At 36.4% G+C, this 20,570-nt stretch overlaps 1 protein-coding gene across 2 annotated transcripts in view; it reads left to right on the top strand.

The window, feature by feature from the left end:
* FIG4 (FIG4 phosphoinositide 5-phosphatase) overlaps window positions 1-20,570 on the top strand; it is a 188,344-nt gene that overhangs the window by 107,033 nt on the left and 60,741 nt on the right. For both annotated transcript variants that reach the window (XM_037842270.1, XM_037842269.1), the window contains 3 exons: window positions 4,896-5,034; window positions 10,265-10,323; window positions 11,549-11,696. In XM_037842270.1, the coding sequence (XP_037698198.1) occupies window positions 4,896-5,034; window positions 10,265-10,323; window positions 11,549-11,696 (346 nt within the window). The remainder of the gene's footprint in view (window positions 1-4,895; window positions 5,035-10,264; window positions 10,324-11,548; window positions 11,697-20,570) is intronic.

Raw genomic sequence — 20,570 nt, 5'->3', positions numbered from 1 at the left:
AGAAGAAATATTCAATGAAAATTTCCCATCTCTTACAAAAGACATAAAATTATTGATCCAAGAAGTGCAGTGTACCCCAAACAGAATAGATCTGAATAGGCCTACACCAAGACACTTAATAATCAGATTAACAAACGTCAAAGACAAAGAGAATCCTGAAAGCAGCAAGAGACAAGTGATCCACTGCATACAAAGGAAGCTCGATAAGACTATGTGTGGATTTCTCAATAGAAACCATGAAGGCAAGAAGGAAGTAGGGTGATATATTTAAGATACTGAAAGAGAAAAACCGCCATCCAAGGATCAAGCAAAACTGTCTTCAAATATGAGGGAGAGTTTAAAATATTCTCTGACAAACAGACAATGACAGAGTTTGTGAACAAGATACTTGCTGTATAGGAAACACTAAAAGGGAGCACTACAGACAGAAAGGAAAAGACAGGAGTGAGAGGTTCGGAACACAGTTTTGGGAGATAGTAGCACAGCAATGTACACTGAATAAAGATGACTATGAGTATGGTTGAAAGAGGAAGGTTAGGAGCATGTGGGACACCAGAAGGAAAGAAGAAAGATAAAGACTAGGACTGTATAACTCAGTGAAACCTAGGGTGCTCAATGATTGTGATAAAAGGTACAAATGTGTTTTTGCATGAGGTAGAACAAATGAACGTCAACATTGCAAGGTGTTAAAAATAGGGTGGGATTTGGGGAAGGGGTGCAATAAATGCAAATTGGAGATTATGGTTAACAGAAATATTGTATTATGTTTCCTTTAATACCACAGGGGCAGTGTACCAAAGCTAAATGCATATGGGGAGAGGGGAACATAGGGCAAGGGTATGTGACTTTTGACACTGGTGATGTTATCTGACTCTTTATTCTACTTTAGTGTAATGCTTTCTTTCCTTTTGTTGCTTCCTAGCTGTCATGTTTTGTTTTTGTTTTTTTTCTCTCTTTTTTTTTTTTCTTTTTATTTTGTCTCTCTACCTTCTTTGACTCTTCCTCCTTTGTGGAAGAAATGGAGATGCCCTTATATAGATAGTGACGATGGTACTGAATACATAAATACATGATTATACAGGGAACCACTGATTGTTTACTTGGGACAGAATGTATAGTGTGTGAACAAAACCATCTTAAAGAAAATTGGTTGATGGAGAAACCTTGAGGGCACTATATTGAGTAAAATAAGACAGACACATAAGGACAAATATTTCAGGGTCTCATGGATAGGAACTAATTATAATATGTAAACTCATAGACATGAAATATAAGTTACCAGGATATAGAACGAGGCTAAAGAATGGGGAGTGGTTGCTTATTATGAGCAGAATGTTCAACTGGAGTGAACTTAAACGTTTGGAAATGGACAGAAGTGATGTTTAGCACGCTGTGAAAATAACTAACGGTGCTGAATGGTATATGGAGGTGGTGGAAAGGGTAAGCTCAGAAGGAAAGTTGGAGTTTAAATGATGGGAATGTATAAAACATTGAATCCTGTGGTGGACAATGTCCATGACCATCTGTACAAATATTAGAACTCTCTCTCACAAACTAGAACAAATGTATGACACTATAACTAGAAGTTAATAGTAGAGGGGCATATAGGAAAAAAATATATACCTATTGCAAACTATATACTATAGTTAGTATTTTAACATTTCATCAACATTAACAAATGTACTATGCCAATACTGAATCAATAATGGAGGGCGAGTGTTTAGGGGTATGTGAGGATTTGAGTTTCATTTTTTTGTCTTTATTTCTTTTCTGGAGTAATGAAAATGTTCTAAAAATTGAAAAAAAAATTAATTGTGATGGATGCACAGCTATATGATGGTACCGTGGGCAATTGATTGTACAATTTGGATCTTTGGATAATTGTATGGTATGTGAAGAATCTCAAAAAAAAAGAATATAGCAGTTAATGCTCCCCTCAAAAGAGTATGAGAATGCCCATTTTGAAAGGTATTTGCCAGCTTAAGAGTAGAAAATGGTATATTATTTTAATTTGCATTTGTTTGATACCTTGTAAAATTGAACTTTTTATATTCATTGCTTATTTCTATTTCTTTTGAAAATTGCATGTTTCCATTTTTCTGTTAGGGTATTGACCTTTGTCTGTCTTACTGATTTTATTTTGTTTTAATATGTTTTCAGAATATTGACCTTTAGCCTATAACAGATGACAGGTTTTTTCCCCTCTGTCTTTGCCTTTTAATAGAACTTCTAGTATATTTGACCTACAGCATTTTCAACATTTTGTGAAAAACATGTTAATCTTATTTATCATGGATTCTTCCTTTTCTTTTGTTTTCAGCAATACCTTCCCCACCCTGAGATCAGATAATAAGATAGATCCTAAATTAAAATTTCTTCCAGTTCTTTTTTCTGGGGAGGAGTGAGGGTGGTGGTGTTTCTTTTACATTTAATGGGTACTTATTTTAGTGCATGGTGTAAGATAGGGATCTAACTTCATTCTCCCCTCCCTCTCAATATTAAACAGTACTGTTTATCGAATAATTTCCCCTTCCATTACCGATTTCAGAGGCCACTGGATCACAAACTTAATATTACGGCAAGAAATATTCTAGTTCCGAAAGTAATTTATTGGCTAATTTAAAAGAATTATTCTATTCAAGCCTGATCTATTTTAATATAGTGATACTGTTTAAATATAGTAAATAATAGAACTGGTTAGTATTTAAATGAGTAGAGTTTGTATGGTGCATATTGTTTTTACGTTTAAAGTATGATTGAGCATAAAAGTAAGCAGTCATTTTGGCCTTGTTATCCACAACTACAGATGACTTACTTGTTTTAAGCTCTTTGTTCTTATCCAAAGTAGTACCATCCTCCTGGGGGTTGGCTGTCTTATTTGTAGTCAAAAGTAACCAGGAGAAGATCCTCAGGCTCTTCGGGGCTGGCCTTACAGCCCAAGCTTAGGAAGTGACCATAAATGCCTTAGATACATATTTTAAGTTATAACAACAGCAGTACATTCAAGAAGCATTTATTATGATCCATGAAAGGAATATCCTTTATTTGGTTTTGTTTCTTACATCTTACATTTGACCATTCTTGCTAAAAATTGAAGAAGACTACCAGTAGCTTTAAAGGATCAAAGAACTCCTTAAGAACATGACTGAGAAATGGAAACCTTCTCTAAATGGTATTGGGATATTTTGAGGCACTACATAAACTATTATGCAGCATTAAAGCTATTCAAGAAGCATAAAGAATGTAATTACTGGAAGAGGAGTATTTTTACTTTTGTATTGTGCAAAGGGGTGTAAATTGGGATAGTAATATCTGTATCATTTACTATTTGATATTTTCTCTCAACAAGGGGCAAAAAAGGCCCTAGATATATTCAACATATAAACACATCCCTTTTATTTACTACTTTTAGCCTGAAAGATAAGTACTTCCTGTCAAAATACTAATAACTGGAATACATGTTTGATGTACCATACTTATTTGTTCTGGCTGAAATGACCAAACAAACCAGTGAGAACAATGTTGCAAATTTCAGATCTATCTGTGTTCACTATAGCTTTTGGAAGAAAATCGATTTTATGTTATCTTTTTCCAAAAGCAGTTATTTCTACTGTGCTTTTTAGTCCTATACTCATTTTCAGAAAGAGGTTATTGAATACTTGAATATGTAGGTCTCTGAGATGAGAATGGAGAGAAGGAAACAAGGGGAAAGAAAGGAAGGATGCTAGGGAGGCGGGAGTGGAGGACAAGAGTGGTCCCTGAGTCTGCTTCAGTGCTTATTAGAATTTTTTACCAAAATATAGTTAGGAAAAGGAAGAGGGAATAAAATACATGTAATCAGTGTTATTAGTTCTTAGTGTATTAGAAAAGGTGATTTGGGAGTGGTTGAATAGTTAGGAGGAAGCTGTTCTGTCTGTGCTCCCTCCACTTTCATTATCAAACACAAAAGAGAATGGGCTAGGCTCACAGCCAAGGGAGCCAGAGAATGTTGAAGTCATTGTTTCTTTTAAAAAAAATGGAAAATTCTCTTTTCAAGGACTAAACTTGCAAGCTCTGCAGACTGATCTGTTCAAGGTAGTGCATCAGAACTGGGGTAGGAATCAGGATCTTTAGTTGTCTGTGAAGTCTTTGTTTAGCTTTGTAATAAAGTGAAGATATCTTTGGTTCAGGTAAACTAGCACATGGTGAGAATATGTTTTCACTTAAAAAATAAGACCAATGTCCAAGGTATTCTGAGAGTTCGTAAAGACTTTAAAGTCTCAGTAAAATTCAAGAAGCAGTTTGTGGTCCGTGTCCTCTTTGTTATGAGAGGTATGGAGCAAAAGAAGAACAGACATTTTAAAGCAAGTTTTAAATTCTGAGCAAAATCTTGGTGGGTGTTTTACGGGATATGTTTTGTGCATGATGTGGGGACCCAGGACCCAGGCCCTCTCTCCTCCATAGTGATTTCATGTAGTCATCTACTTGACCTAGACAGACCTTAAAAGTCATCAGAACTTCTCAGGGGAGGAAAAAATGTATTGTTAACAAAGCATTGAAACTCTCTTCCCCTGATCACTGTTGATGTCTCCACACCCTTGTGTCACAAGACCCTGCCCAAACTGTTCTCACACCCTCCTTGTCCTAACCCGTATAAACCATCCCCTGGCTTTTTGTGGGGTGCTACCTTCCATCTTTCCCAGCCTGCCGCTGCTGTGGAACTGTATCTCCTATAAGTAAGTCCTGTTAAACGCATGTCTGACTCCATGCCTGGCGTGTTCTTGGTCCTAGGGCTAAGTTGGTTTGTAACACGTAACTTTTGAGTATAAATACTACTTTTATTTTCAGAGGTGAGTTCTGAAAAGTTGCGTAATTATCCTCCTGTGTTTTCTGAAATGCCTATTTTTGCTTTTTAGATGCTGATAGACAAGATTCCATTAATCTCTTCCTGGGTGTTTTCCATCCCACTGAAGGAAAACCACATCTCTGGGAACTCCCAACAGATTTCTATTTGCATCACAAAAATACCATGAGACTTTTACCAATAAGAAGGAGGTATTTATCTTCCTTGTCTGTTATTCAAATTTAGATTTGATGGTATTTTGAATATGACATACTTTTCTTTTTGAAACTTAATCATAGAGGCTAAACTAGGCAGTCTTATCACATGTTTGCTGTGTGGAGTTTAGTATTATTAATGTCCTTATAATATGTTTGGGAAATTGTGTCTAGCAACTGGTGTTTTTCATTTTCCCTAAGATATAAAATTTCAGAACTTCATCTTTGAACATAAGTTATAGTTCCAGTGAAGCAATCATCAGCATCATTTTTGAGTGCTTCGTACAAATGTGGAGAGAATCCAGAACTCTAAAGTTTCAGGGTCAATCTATGGTTTTTCAAGTGTGGCTCCTAAGCAGCATTTTCTTTGGATTCCAGTGTTCTTTCCCCCCAGGAAGTACAACCAATGCTCGGTGTCACTGGCAAAGACAAGAAATGAGAGCAGTGATGACCCAGTGGCCGTAAGCCACTCCCATTACCCCTGCCACTGAATTTGGGCTTTCTAGAGTCATTCAACAGCACAGGTTGTTCTGATGACATTTAAATCATTATTATTTTCAAAAGAAATGAACAGTTTAGGCTGAGGTAGTGAAAGGAGAGAGCAAGGGCCTCAGGGTCGGCTGGAGCTTAGTTGGGACCTCTGGGTTATGTGACCTTGCATCTGTTAACCTCTCAAAGCTTCACTTTCTCATCTGCAAAATGGAGATGACTATACCATCTCACCAGGTCGGTGTGAGGATTAAATGAGGAAATGTACGGAAAGTGCTTAGCACTGGATCTAAGACAGAATAGCCGAGTCCTGGAGCAGCCAGGCCCTCGAGCCACACTGTCCACAGCTTAAGAACTGGGTGACCTTGGGCAAGTCACTTAACTGTTCTTAGTTTCCACAGAGTAAAATGAGAATGGTGACAATATTTAACTTTTAGGTTTTTCTGAGAATCAAATGAGGTAATGCACATAAAAAATCTTTAGTACACAGTATGTCCAATAGCTGTCAGTATTGTTATTATTATTCTTTAAGAAGACTACATTCCCTAAATGTAACATTTATTAAAAACCACACAGGATGGCCTAAAATCTGGAAACTTAGGTAGTATTATTTTTCACATATTATAATTTAAGATATCAATGAACTCTTTAACATGTGTTCACCTGTGTTTTCATACTTGGTGGCCGCCTGTATTTTTTTACTGTGTTTACCAATGATTTACTCTGAAATATACTTTATATTGAATACTAAAGGAAGGAGAAATAAATCCAGCGTTGCCTACAGTTCATCCAAATGAGGTATTCTTGAGGTGTCTGTTTCTCTTGCTTAATATTCCATATACATTGATCTGCTCAAAACCACTAATTGAAGCTTTGGTCTGAATTAGGTTTATATGTCATACACCATTAAGATGATTCTTATTGAATCAGTGCTCATAATGTCACCAAGATGTTTTTAGATAATAAGCATTAATTATTTCCTTGACTCTTAGAGTTGGGAGGTTTCCCAGCCCTATTTGCTGCCTGATACAAGAGTCCCCATTGTCTCCCCAAGGGAGAGGTTTTCTGGCCACTGCTGGACAAACCCCAGAAATCACTGTTTTGGAGCAGTTCACTTACACAGTTCCTCCTTGTGTTGTGCTGAGATCTGTTTCTCTGTAACTTAACTAGTTCATCCCACTGGGACCTTAAGAACACTATTTCCTCATCCAGTTTGATGCCCCTTTAAATAGTTGAAGATGGAATTCATGCATTCTTAAAACCTCTTCTTCTCTGAGTTAAATAGCCTAGTTTCTTCAGCTGTTCCTCGTATTCTAGAGTTTCAAGTCCCTTTAGCATTTGGATTGCTCCTTCTATATGTGTTCTGGTCTGTCCATGTTCTTTTTAAACTGTGGTGTCCAGAACTGGGTTCAGGAATGGTCAGGGTCTGGTCTGATTTGTTCCAACTTCTGTGGGACTATTACTGCCCTTGTCCTGGATACCCTATTTTTATCATTAAGTGTAAGGTCATATTAACTATTTTCGGCAGTCATCCCAGTGTTAAATTTCTGAGCTTCCTGTCAATTAGAATGCCCAAGTCTTTCTAATGTGTCCTCCTGCCTCGCTATGTCTACAGCATTTTTTTCATGTAATTTGATCTGCCGAACCTCAGCACAGACCTTCATGTTTATCTACATTGAATTTCCATCCTGTTGGATTTGCCAGTTATTTTAGTCAGTTGAGATATTTAAATTTTGATTTTGAATCTAATTCAGTCATTCAGTGAATTATTCTTACTTATCATCTCTGTCTTGCCTTCTTCCAAAGTATTTAGATATGTATCCTTTTTATTGCCTATCACTTCTAGCTTGGTAACAGATTTAATTAGCTGGCCTTCTTGCTCCTGATTACAAGTCATTGATGAAAAGGTAAATGGCAGAGGTGTGTGGTGTCCCACGAGACAACTCCTACCTTAATGTTATTTAGCGCTTTTTGGTTGGGATAATTTAAACAGCTACAAATCTGCTTAATTTTCCTATCATTTTGCCCATATTTCTCTCTTACTCACAAATACCGATTGCTTTGCTGTACTCCAGATAATGTTGTTTCAGAGGGCTAGGTTGGCTAGGGATATTACAGACATCTTCTTTAATCCTTCCTAACCTTCCCATGGGATTCAGTGCAATTAAGTTCTCTTAATACTAGGCACTGAAAAAGAAAAAAGTGGATTTACTAGACAGTGTATGCAAAGGAGGAAGTGGCATCAGCTTATAATAGCCTGTTCTCTCACGCTGGTCCCGAATAGGCTTCTGTCCTGGAGCAGCTGTTCATCCTCTGGAGAGATGTGCCCCTGTCCCTGAGGCACAGGACAGGGTGTAGATGGCCTGTCCTGGGCACAGTCAGCTCAGATGCTCTCATCCGCCATCCGTCTCAGCCACAGTCCCCAACACAGATGTTTCCCTTCGGCTTCTTTGTTTCTGAGACTCACACAGAGGAACTGTGCTTTTTAAAAAGTATTCTTAAATTGCTTTATCTTGCTCAGGTACAGTTTAGTAATATTTAAACAAAAACAATTTTGTGGCCTGGTCTCACATTGCAAATACAAGATTCTCTCTTAATTCTTTTCCTCCACACAGTGCATTCCAAGTTAAAACACATTCTTTGGAAGGTTTACTTCTTTTTCCTAAGCAGGCTAATTGTAAGCAACATTCTTTAGGAAGTTCGTCTTGTACTAGCTGATATCTTCTCTACTTTCCTCCTCTGCCTAGGTTAGTCATCACAAAGTAGAACTTAAGTGTAGGCACACACACAGGCACACACACACACTCGTTAAAAAAGTAGTACATGTCTATTTCCTTCCCCTGATCTGACATCTGATGTGCTTATCAGAAAAGAAAATGGGATTAGCGTGGTGTGGTTTGCTCTAGTGAATATATGTGGATTCCTGGAATTCACCAGTCATCTTGTTGGGTTAGTCACAACACATCTCTACCTGGTATTTGATTCTATTATTTCACCAGACCTGACATCACACTCACTGATGTATAGTTTTTGGAATCTCTCACCCTCTTACTTTGGAGCATCAAGGCTACATTTGCCCATTTCCAGTGTCAGTTACATTCTTCATTATCCCTTAGAAGAGTATTGATCTCAACTACACAAAGACACTTGAATGCTTTTAGAACTGCTTTACTGCTTCCTTCTGTCTCTTGAGCTGTGATTCCCTCTTATCTTGTATTTTTCTCTTTCCAGCATGAAGCTCATCATGGCTGGTAGAATTGAGCAGTGCTAGTTTCTCTAACATTATTTTAACATAGCATCTCCAACACCTGGAGTGATCTCTGACACACAGTAGGTACTTAATAAATGTTGAATAACTGCAAGCAGCAGACCTTTTTTTTTCTGTTCCTTTGTGTTCTAAAGTCTCACTGTTCAAAAAGTGTTCTGCAGACCAGCTTCTTTGGCATCACCTGGGAGCTGGTCCTGCAAAATCTCAGGCCTTACCTCCTGATCCAGAATCTACCTTTTAACAAGATCCCCTAGTGATGTGTATGGCATCAGATGTTGAGAAGCACTGCTCCAAAGTATAAGTTTGATATAAAGCAAAACTTTTGGAGCCTCTTCTGTTAAAACATTTTTCTCCCTCACAATTCATTAGTTTCATGTTCCTTTTTCATCATCCTTGGTTATGTACTCTGCTCACCATCTTTAGCATAGATCCTTTCTAAATCCAAGCTCATTGGGGATTCCTTATGTCACCTGTTTCATTTAGATACTCTCTCATTTCTTCATAATTGGGATTATTCAAGAATGTGTCAGCATTTTTTTTTAGAAAGCATTTCACTTATATTAAATTCTCTTTTTTACAATTTTTTGGCCATGGACTCTTTTTTCTGAACTTTCTGAAACTGTTTTGTTTTTAAATTTTTAAGTACTATCTCCATCATTCCCCTTCCTAGCTCTCATAAATTTTCATATAATACTTTCCCCCTGAATATCCATTTCATCAGAATTTGATTTAGAATTAAATTCCGTGTTCAGAGAGAAGGCAACTCAAGATATTTTCAGATTTTCTCCTCTTAACTGACGAGTCTTTGAGCAGAAATTCAGACAGTTGAAATTCCCTCCTCTTACTCTGGCCTCAGTAATCAAGTTTTTAATATTTACAGTTAAAGACTAGCAGAAGCTATTTTCTGAGAGAAATTGTCTTTTAGGACTCTCCAATTCATTCTTTAATGGTTTTGCTTAATTGTTTTAATTTACTATATCCACAGACACGAACAAATATAGCTAAGTAGGAAAAGTAATCCACCTCTCAGAGAATCCTGGTTGTAGGTCTTGGGTAACTGTCCCACCACTCACCTGGTGGCAAAGTAACTGCAGTCACAGTCCCTGGGGAAGAGTAGACAGCACCCATGAAGCTTGGCTTGAAATATCCAAATCTTTTTTGGCTTAAAGTAAGTAGCATCAGAGTGTCTCGACTCTCAGATACGTTCATGGCATTTTTGTAGATCTGTGACATAGTTGAGACAAGAAAGGGGTGGGGAACAGAATTAATGTGTCAAAGACCTACTGTGTGCCAAAAGCTTTGCAAACATGGTTTAAAAGAAAAAAAAAATTAACTTTGAAGGAGGAGGTATAGTATCTTGCTATAGACCATACCACCTCTTTTACGCCCTGAATTGTAGAAAGCCGACGTTTGCCTTTGTTCGTCTGATCGTTTTTTATTTTTTATTTTTTATTTTTTTTAATTTTATAGTTATACTTACTGGTGGACACCAGAGGTAATAAAACATTTACCATTGCCATATGATGAAGGTAGGTACACTGTTTTGCTTTCAGTTTTTGTACTGTTTTGGAATTATAACTAAATAAGCTTGAAACCTTAAATCCTTTAAAAATAATATTGTATTAGAAAGAAATAAGTAGCTACTCCTTGTTATCTTGGTATTTTAATATAGAGAGGATTGTAACATTTCAGATAGTTTCTTAAAGGGTATGGTTTGTGTTACACATTTTTATCTAACCTGTCCAATATCTTGTATTGTGTCTTACAGTTATTAGATATGTCCTTCAAACATTTACTGGGTGAATTATAATCTGTTAGTTTATTATTCTAAAACAGAGGTTAATGGTTACTATTGATTATACCTCTAGATATGTTAGGGGAGTGGGGAGGAAGTGAGGGCCCATTCCCAAGGGAAAATAAAAATGTTTTTCATATATCCATCAGTGAAAAATGATATGGTTGTGTATATACCACAATATTTTAGTACTGAAGCAGAAATTAATTTTATTAATTTCTCAGAAAGGAAAAACTTTATAAATTTACATAATTGCCCCATTTGAAATTTAGTTTAGTCCTGGCACTGTTACTAATTCCCCTGACCTTGAGCAAGCCAATTTTCCCATTTATGGTGAAAGGGTACTAAGTAAGATCTGCTGCTAACCTGGAATGCTTCAGTTGGGGAGGACTCCATCTAATTATGATTTACCTGTGCCAACTTTGGGGAAGGAAGGACATCAAGTAAGAAGATTGCACTTGATTTTAAAATTCTTAGTAAATTATTAATTTATTTTAGAAAAGTGACTATGAAATTCTGGGCAAAATCAGTAACCCACGTTGCTAAGAAAGTGTGGTTGTTCTGAAAGAAAGGAAGGGAGGACTTTAACATTCTAACTTCAGGCATAAATAAGATTTGAAATATAAAGGAAAACAGTGAAGTAGCTGCATGATTTTTAGCTAGAAGGCAGAGGGTATTTATTTAAGAGCAAAGAGGAATTTGAGGAGCTGAGTGGTTTCTAAAATAACCACTGCAGATTTCTAGTGGCCTTCATGCCTCCTTAGAGTTTGTCCCACTCAGCTTTGCATTATGTTTTCTGTGCATGCATCTCCTCTCCTTTCCAACTGCAGGAGATGAGCCTTGTTCAATGTTGTATCCCCAGAGCTTACCTCCCTGCTCTCTGAATACAATTGATATTAAGTAAGTGTTTCCTAGATGTAATCTAAAGACTTAAGAATAACAGACAATATCTCTCTTAGTTATCTGTGCTGTGAACTTAAAGAAGTTGATAGTGAAGAAATTTCACAAATATGAAGAAGAGATTGATATCCACAACGAGTTCTTCCGGCCATATGAATTGAGTAGTTTTGATGATACCTTTTGCTTGGCTATGACCAGTTCAGCACGGTATGTTGTGGTTATCCTGATACCGTAAGTATTTGGGAACATTAGTTTTTTTTTTATTATTACTTCTTTACTTTTTAAATGCAATTTTATTGAGATATATTCACATACCAGATAATCATCCAAAGTGTACAATCAGTGGTTCACAGTATCATCATATAGTTGTGCATTCATTACCACCAGAAATTATTGAACATTTTCATTACTCAAAAAAGAATAAAAATAAAAAAAGAACAGCCAAAACATCCCATACTCCTTATCCCCCCCTATTATTTATTTATTTTTTGTCTTTGTTTTCTTACTCTGTTTATCCATACACTGGATAAAGGGAGTGTCAGTCACAAGGTTTTTGCAATTAACACAGTTACACCTTAAGAGCCATAGAGTTATACAATCATTTTTAAGAATCAAGGCTACTAGATTACGCTACAACAGTTTCAGTTATTTCCTTCTAGCTATTCCAATACAATAAAAATAAAAAGGAATATCAATATAATGCTTAAGAATGAACTCCAGAATGACCTCTCAACTCTTTGAAATCTCTCAGCCGCTGAAACTCTGTTTTGTTTCATTTCTCTTCCCCCTTTTGGTCCAAGAAGGCTTTCTCAATCCCACAATGCCAGGGCCAGGCTTATCCCTGGGAGTCATATCCCACATTGCCAGGGAGACTTACATACCTGGGAGTCATGTCTGGGTTTACCTTTAGAGTCGGCTTAGAGAGAGAGGCCACATCTGAGCAACAAAAGAGGTCTCTGGGGTGACATTTAGGCGTAATTATAGGTGGACTTTGCTTCTTCTTTATAGGAATACGTTTCATAAGGGCATGCCCCAAGATAGAAGGCTTGGCCTATTAATTTGGTAGACCCCAATACTTGTGAGAATATCAAGAGTTCCCCAGGTGGGGAAGATTAATATTTCCACATTTTCCCCTAGCCCCTCAAGGGGGCTTTGCAAATACTTTTTTATTTGCTACCCAAATTACTCTGGCATGTATCAGGGCATCACACTAACCTGTACAAACCAACAAGATCTCACTGTCTATTCAAATTTCCATGTAATTATGCTGTTCAAATAAATTGACCATACAGGTTAAATTATATAGTGTGCTACAGAAAATATAAATTTTGCACCAAATAAACATCTTTTCCTTTGGTCTCACACAGAAGTTGAAGTTTTAAAACACCGTCAATATAGACACTTTATCCTTTAGTCTGATATGCCTTAAGATCAGCTTCATTCATATCTCTAATTGAAATCTGATCTCTTTTTCAGTTTTGTTAACCATTGCTGTAAGGGGTAATACTGACTTTCAAAGCTGCAGAACGCTAGCTGCAGAACGCTCAGGTGTCATACATATACCCGAAGTTCCAGGGAACAGTGAGGTTATACACAAAAAGCCCAGCCTTTCAGAATTTAGAAATAATGGTAACAACTCAGGAATAGATGTGATTGCTGTAAGAGCTTATAATCTAGGAACCTTTACAATAAGCCTTCCCTTTACAACCTATGCTCTCAAATTCAATTCTCAGAGTTTGCACAATATATTTAGTCCATATTAGCAAGGAGGTATAATATTAGTGTTTTCATTTCTGAATTATTTCACTTAACATACTGTCCTCAAGGTTCATTCATCTAGATGCATGCCTTTCAACTTCATTTCTTCTTTCAGCCACTCAGTATTCCATTGTATGCATACACCGCAGTTCTTCATTCCATTCATCAGTGTACTCTCAGGCCACCTCCATCCATTGCAAATCATGATACTGCCACCATAAATACCAGTGTGCAAATGTCCATGTATGTTCCTGTTTTCAGTTCTTCAAGTAAATACCTAATAATGGGGTTGCAGGATCATATGGCTACCCTATACTTGACCTCCGGTAGAACTACCACACCGCCCTCTAGGTGGGCTGTACCATTCTATTTCCCCACCAATAGTGAATAGGTACATCCATCTCTCCACATTTTCTTCAGCACTTGTATCTTTCTGTTTATTTTTTAAAAACTTTTATTCACATACCACATAATCTATCCTAAGTCAACAGTCAGTGGTTCCTGGTATAATCACATAGTTATGCATTCACCACCACAATCTATATGAGCATATTTCCATTTCTTCTGCAAAGAAAGAAGAGTAAAAAACTGAAGAATAAAAATAAAAAATAAAATAAATAAAATAAAAAGGAGAAACAACTACAATAAAACTGAGAATCCTGTACAACTTCCATATACCCCCCTCTTATTTACCTTTAGCTTTTGTACATTGCCTTTGTTGCATTCCATGGAAGTATATTACAATGTAACTGTTAACTGTAGTCTCTAATTTGCAATATTGTATTTTTCCACATACCATCCATTTCAACACCTTGCAATGTTGACAGTCATTTGTTCTCCTTCATGTAAAAACATTCTTATATCTGTACATTTAATCACCATCATTGTGCCCTCTAGGTTTTGCTAAGTTATGCAGTCCCAGTCCTTGTCTTCTGTCTCTCCTTCTGGTGTCATACATGCCCCTAGCCTTCTTCTTCCAACCTGACTCACACTCAGCTCTGTTTCATGTACTTAAAATATTCTGCTTCCATCTACCATTTTGCATTTTGGATTTTATATGTCCTATCTTATTTTATTTTTATTTCTCTCTCTCTCTCTCTCTCTCTTTTTACCCCTACTGATAGTCTTCATTTCTACACTCTTCTTCAAACCTCTTTCTCCTGTCTTTTCCTATCTTCCTGTTATGTTCCCTTTAGTATTTCTTGTAGAGCAGGTCCGCTTTTTCACAAATTCTCTCAGTGTTTGTTTGTCTGAAAACATTTTCAACTCTCCTTCATTTGTGAAGGACAGTTTTGCTGAATATAGAATTCTTGATTGGCAGTTTTTCTCTTAAGGTATCTTAAATATATCATACCACTGCCTTCTCACCTCCACAGTTTCAGCTGAGAAATTCACACAGTCTTATCTGGCATCCCTTGTACATGATGGATTGCTTTTCTCTTGCTACATTTAGAATTCTCTGTCCTTCACATTTGACGATCTGATTAGTGAGTGTCTTGGAGTAGGTCTACTTGGGTCTATTCTGTCTGGGGTATGCTGCGCCTCTTGGATCTGCAATTTTATGTCTTTCATAAGAGATGGAAAGTTTTCAGTGATTATTTCCTCCATTATTCTTTCTGCCCCCTTTCCCTTCTCTTCTCTTTCTGGGACACTCGTGACACCTATATTCATATACTTTATGTTATCATTCAATTCCCTGAGACCCTGCTCATATTTTTTCCATTCTTTTCCCTGTCCTTTTCTGTGTAGGATTTCAGATGTTCTGTCCTCTAGTTCACTAATCCTTTCTTCTGCCTGTTCAAATCTGGTGCTGTAAGTCTCCATTGTGTTTTTCATCTCTTCTGTTGTGCTTTTCAGTCTCATAAGTTCTGTCAGTTGTTTTTTTTCAAACTTTCAGGTTCTTCCTTATGTTTGCCCAATGTCTTCATTACTTTTGCCGTATCTTCCCTCAACTTGTTGATTTGATTTTTGAATTTATTTAACATTTTTGTTTTGAACATCTTTAATTAGTTGTTTCAACTCCTGTATCTCGTTTGAAGTGTCAGTTTGTTCCCTTGATGGGGCCATATCTTCGGTTTTTTGTTGTTGTTGGGGGTGGTGTCTGGGCATGTGGTTTCCTGATTAGTTTATTTTAGAGGCTTTTCATTACTCTTTTACCTAGAATTTTCTTGTTGATTGGCTTTGTTCTCTAACTGTTCTTTCGCATTTAGTTCAACTTATTCTAGACCTCTAGCTTAAGCTACTGTTTAACTGATCAGAATTTTCAGCTCTTGTTATTCTAGTTCTTGCCCTGCCTATATGGAACTTTTTGTTACTGTTGTTGTTCTGGTTCTGGTTCTTGCCCTGTCTTTATGGAACTTTTTATTGTTGTTGTTGTTGTTCTGGTTCTTGCCCTGTCTATATGGAAATTTTTGTTGTTGTTGTTGTTGTTTGTTTGTTTTGAGGAGGGTCTACCCAGATATGATCGACTGCAAACAGATTTTCCCAGACCAAACAGCTTCAGGTCTCAGGAGGATGATGTAATCAGTATCATGTTTCCCTGAGGATGACACCCAGCAAGTGTCAGACTTTCTGTGAGGCCTTTTGGACTGTGCTTTTCCTGTCCAGCCCAGCAGGTGGCACTTGTCAGCCTGCAGCTCCCCACCAGCAATACAAAAGAGGTTTAATTTTTTTTGAAGTGTCATTTAGCAATTTCTTCTTTTGTTGCTCATATTTTTTATGTAAAGTATAAAAAACCGTTGTCTAACACAAGATCCTCAAGATGCTTCCCTATATTTTCTTCTAGGAGTTTTATAGTTTTTGGTTCTTATATCAGTTCTTTGATCCATTTCAAGTTAATTTTTTATATGTTGTTAAATCAAGGTCCCTTCCTTCTTTTGCCTATGGTTATCAAGTTTTTCCAGCACCATTTGTTGAAGAGACTGTTCTTTCCCCATTGACTGGACTAGGCACTCTTGTGAAATAGCAGTTGGCCATAGATGTGAGAGTTTATTATTTCTGAACTCTCAGTTCTTTTCCATTGGTCTACATGTCTATCCTTGTGCCAGTACCAAGCTGTTTTGATTGCTGTAACTTCGTAATAAGTTTTTTAAGATTGGGAAGTGTGAGTTCTCCAACTTTGTTCTTTTTCTAAGATTTTTTTTTTGGCTAATCAGGGCCCCTTACCCTTCCATATAAATTTGATGATTGGCTTTTCCACTTCTGCAAAGAACTGTTAGAATTTTGATTAGATTGTGTTGAATCTGTAAATTGCATTGGATAAGACTGACATCTTAACAATATTTTTTAGTCTTCTAATCCATGAACACGAAATGTCTGTCCATTTATTTTGATCTTCTTTGATTTTTTTTTTTTTTTTTTGGCAATGTTTTTTAGTTTCCCATGTATAAGTCCTTTACATCTCTAGTGGTTTGGAGCTATGTACCCCAGAAAAACATGTTCTTAAACTTAATCCTTTTTTGTGGGTTTGAACTCTCTTGTAAATAGGACCTTTTGATGAGGTTATTTCAGTTAAGATGTGGCCCAGCTGAATCTGGATGAGTCTTAAACCTGTTGCTGAGGCCTTATAGGGAAGGTACAGAAAGGAAAAGCCAGAAAGTGCAGCCAGAAGCTGAATGTCAAAGGAACGTGGATGAGAAGGGAGAAGCCAGGAGAGGCAGCCATGTGCATTGCCATATGACAAAAAAGCCAAGGGCGAAGGATCACTGGCAGCCAGCCCCCAAACACCAGTCTTCTGGAAGAAAGCATTGCCTTGATTATGTCTTGATTTTGGAATTCTCCTAGCCTCAAAACCTTGAGCCAATAAATCTCCATTGCTTATGCCAACCAATTGCATGGTGTTTGCTTCAGCAGCCAGGAAACTAAAACAGTTTTACTTTATGTCATGGTCTCTAAGTTGTAGTATATGAAGTTTAAGAGTGAATATTTCTCAAGAATTTACACCCTTCTCTGGGGAAAGAATTTCTGGTTGTACTCAGGACAGTTGAATATTGTTAGGTGGAAATATGACTGTTATTGTATTTTTGTAGAGATTAAGTATTTTTAAGGACATGTATATGAGTGTCAGTTGACAAGGGGTGGACTTTGATGGTTAAGTTCATGTGTCAACCTGGCTAGGTTATGGTGGCCAGTTATTTGGTCAAGCAAGCACTGACCTGATTTTTACTATGAGGATATTTTGTGGATTTAACTCATCAGTAAATTGATTGTATCTATGGCTGATTATGTCTACAATCAACTAAGGAGATGGCCTTCAGCAGTAAGAAGTCTCATCGAAGCAGTTGAAGGCCTTTAAGGGAGAACTGATGATTTCAGCAGTCAGAGATAAGAATTTCCATCTCTACTTCAGCTAGCCAGCTTCTCCTGGGGAATTCATTGAAAACCTTCTTCAGAGTTCCCAGATTATGGCATGCCCTGTGGAATTCGGACTTGATCATCCCCACAGTTGTGTTAGCCAATTCTGATAATAAATCTAATAATATTTACGTTATACCCTGTTGGTTCCGTTTCCCTGGAGAACCCTGATTAATACAACATCCTTGGTTAAATTTATTCCTCACATTTGATTCTTTTAGTTACTATTATAAGTGGAATTATTTTTCTTGATTTCTTCCTCAGATTGCTCATTACTGGTAGACTAATTCTGCCCAAATTCTTCCAAAAAATTAAGGAGGAAGGAACACTACTAATTTTTGCATGTTGATGTTGTATCCTGCCACTTTGCTGAACTTGTTTATTAGCTCTAATAGCTTTGTCGTAGAGATTTCAGGACTTTCTAAATATAGGATCATGTCATTGGCAAAAAAGTGAAAGTTTTACTTCTTCCTTTCTGATTTGAATGCCTTTTATTTATTTTTCTTGCCTAATTGCTCTTGCTAGAACTTCTAACACAGTGTGGAATAACAGTGGTGACAGTGGTCATCCTTGTCTTGTTCCTGATCTTAGAAGAAAAGCATTCAGTCTTTCTCCATTGAGTATGATATTAGTGGTGGGTTTTTCATATATGCCCTTGATCAGTTGAGGAAGTTTCCTTCTGTTCTTAGTTTTCTAAGTATTTTTATCAATAAGGGTGCTAGATTTTGTCCAGTGCCTTTTCTTTGGCAATTGAGATGATCATGTGATTTTTTTCTTTTCGTTCTATTAATATGGTGTGTTATATTAATTGATGTATTAATTTTGAACCACCCTTGCATACCAGGAATAAATCCCACTTGATCTAGGAGTGTAATTTTTTTAATGTGCTGTTATATTCATTTCACTAGTATTTTTTTGAGTATTTTTGCTACTATATTCATAAGGCATATGGGTCTCTAATTTGCATTTCTTGTGGTATCTTTATCTGGCTTTGGTATTAGGGTGATGTTGGCCTCATAGAATAAGTTAGCAAGTGTTCCCTCCTCTTAAATTTTTTGGAAGAGTTTGGGCAGAATTGGTATTAATTCTTCTTGGAATGTTTGTCAGAATTCACCATTGATGCCATCTGGTCCTGGGCTTTTTTGTTTGTTGGGAAGTTTTTGACTACTGATTCAATCTCTACTTGTGATTGGTCCTTTGAATTTTCTGTTTCTTTTTGAGCCAATGCAGGTAGTTTGTGTGTCTCTAGGAAGTTTTTCATTTCATCTAGATTATCTAATTTGTTGACCTACAGTTTTTCTTAGTATAGTACTTATAATACTTTTTTTTCTGTGAAGTTGGTAGTAATGTCTCTCCTCTCATTTTTTTTTAGTTACTTGCATCATCTCTTTTTTTCTTTGTGATAAATCTCGTAGTATTTACATTATGAGTCCAGCTAAAGGATTATCAATTTTATTAATCTTTTCAAAGAACCAGCTTTAAGTTTTGTTGATTCTATTGTTTTTATAAAAGTTGTGTATCTATTTCATTTGTCTCCCCTCTAATCTTTGTTATTTCATTCCTTCAGCTAGCTTTGGTTTATTTGCTCTGCTCTTTCTAGATCCTCCAGTTGTGAGGTTAGGTCTCTGATTTGAGATCTTTGTCCTTTGTTAATATAAGCATTTAGAGCTATACATTTCCTCTCCACACTGCCTTTGCTGCATCCCATAAGTTTTGGTATGTTGTGTTTTCATTTTCATTTGCCTCACTATTTTGTAATTTCCCTTATAATTTCTTCTTTAACCCATTGGTTGGTTAAGAATGTGTTGTTTAATTTCCACATTTGTGAGTTTTCCACTTCTCTGTCTGTTATTGATTTCTAGCTTAATCCATTGTGGTAGGAGAAAATACATTGTATGATTTTAATTTTTTTAATTTAGGCATGCTTCTCTTGTGAACTTATATATATTCTGTCCTAGAGAATCATCCATGTGCACTAGAGAGGACTGTATTCTGCTGCTGTTAGGTCACGCTGGTTTAGAATAGCATTCAAGTCTTCTGTTTCCTTATTGAACTTCTGTCTAGATGTTCTAAGCATTATTGAAAGTGGTGTATTGAAGTCCCTTCTTATCTTAATGTAGAACCATCCATTTCTCCCTTCAAATAGGTCAATATTTGCTTCATACATTTTGGGGCTCTGCCATTAAGTGCATATATGTTTATAATTGTTATGTCTTCTTGTTGAATTGATCCCTTTAGCAGTATATTGTAATCGTCTTTGTCCCTTGTAACAAGTCTTTGACTTAAAGTCTATTTTGTCTGATATTAGTATAGCTATTGCAACTCTCTGTTGTTACTATTTGTGTGGTATATTTTTTCCATCTTTTCATTTTCAACCCACTTCTGTCTTTGAATTTACAGTGAGTTCTTATAAACAGCATATAGTTGAGTCATGCTTTTTTTTATCCCTTGTTCCAATCTCTGCCTTTTGACTGGAAAACTTAATTCTAACTACTAATAATGCAGGACTGTCTTCTGCCATTTTGCTATTTGATCTTTGTAAGTCTTATCCATTTATTCCCTTAATTCTTCCATTATTGAATACTTTCATAATTTGATTTTTTGTATTGTACCATTTTGGTTCCTTGTCATTTCTTTCTGCATTTATTTTTCATATATTTTCTTTGTGGTTACCATGGGGCTTAAATTTAATGTCCTAAATCTATAACAATCATGTTTGATTTGATAACAACATAATTCAATAGCATACACATTCACTGTTTTTATACCTCTCCATCCTCCTACCTTTTTGTTGTATTTGTTCAAATTATACCTTTATACAATGTATGTCCAAAATTGTAAGTTTTTATAACTTTTCTGTAATTGTAATTTAGGACCTCTAAAAAATAAAAAGTGGACTTACATACAAAAAAAAATGCAATATAATAGTACTGCCATTTATAATTACCCATTAGGTTACCTTTACTTTGT

Source organism: Choloepus didactylus, chromosome 7, assembly GCF_015220235.1.
Source record: "Choloepus didactylus isolate mChoDid1 chromosome 7, mChoDid1.pri, whole genome shotgun sequence".
Lineage (NCBI taxonomy): Eukaryota > Metazoa > Chordata > Mammalia > Pilosa > Megalonychidae > Choloepus > Choloepus didactylus.
The sequence above is the reverse complement of the archived record's forward strand: the minus strand, read 5'-3'. Positions and strand labels throughout refer to the sequence as shown.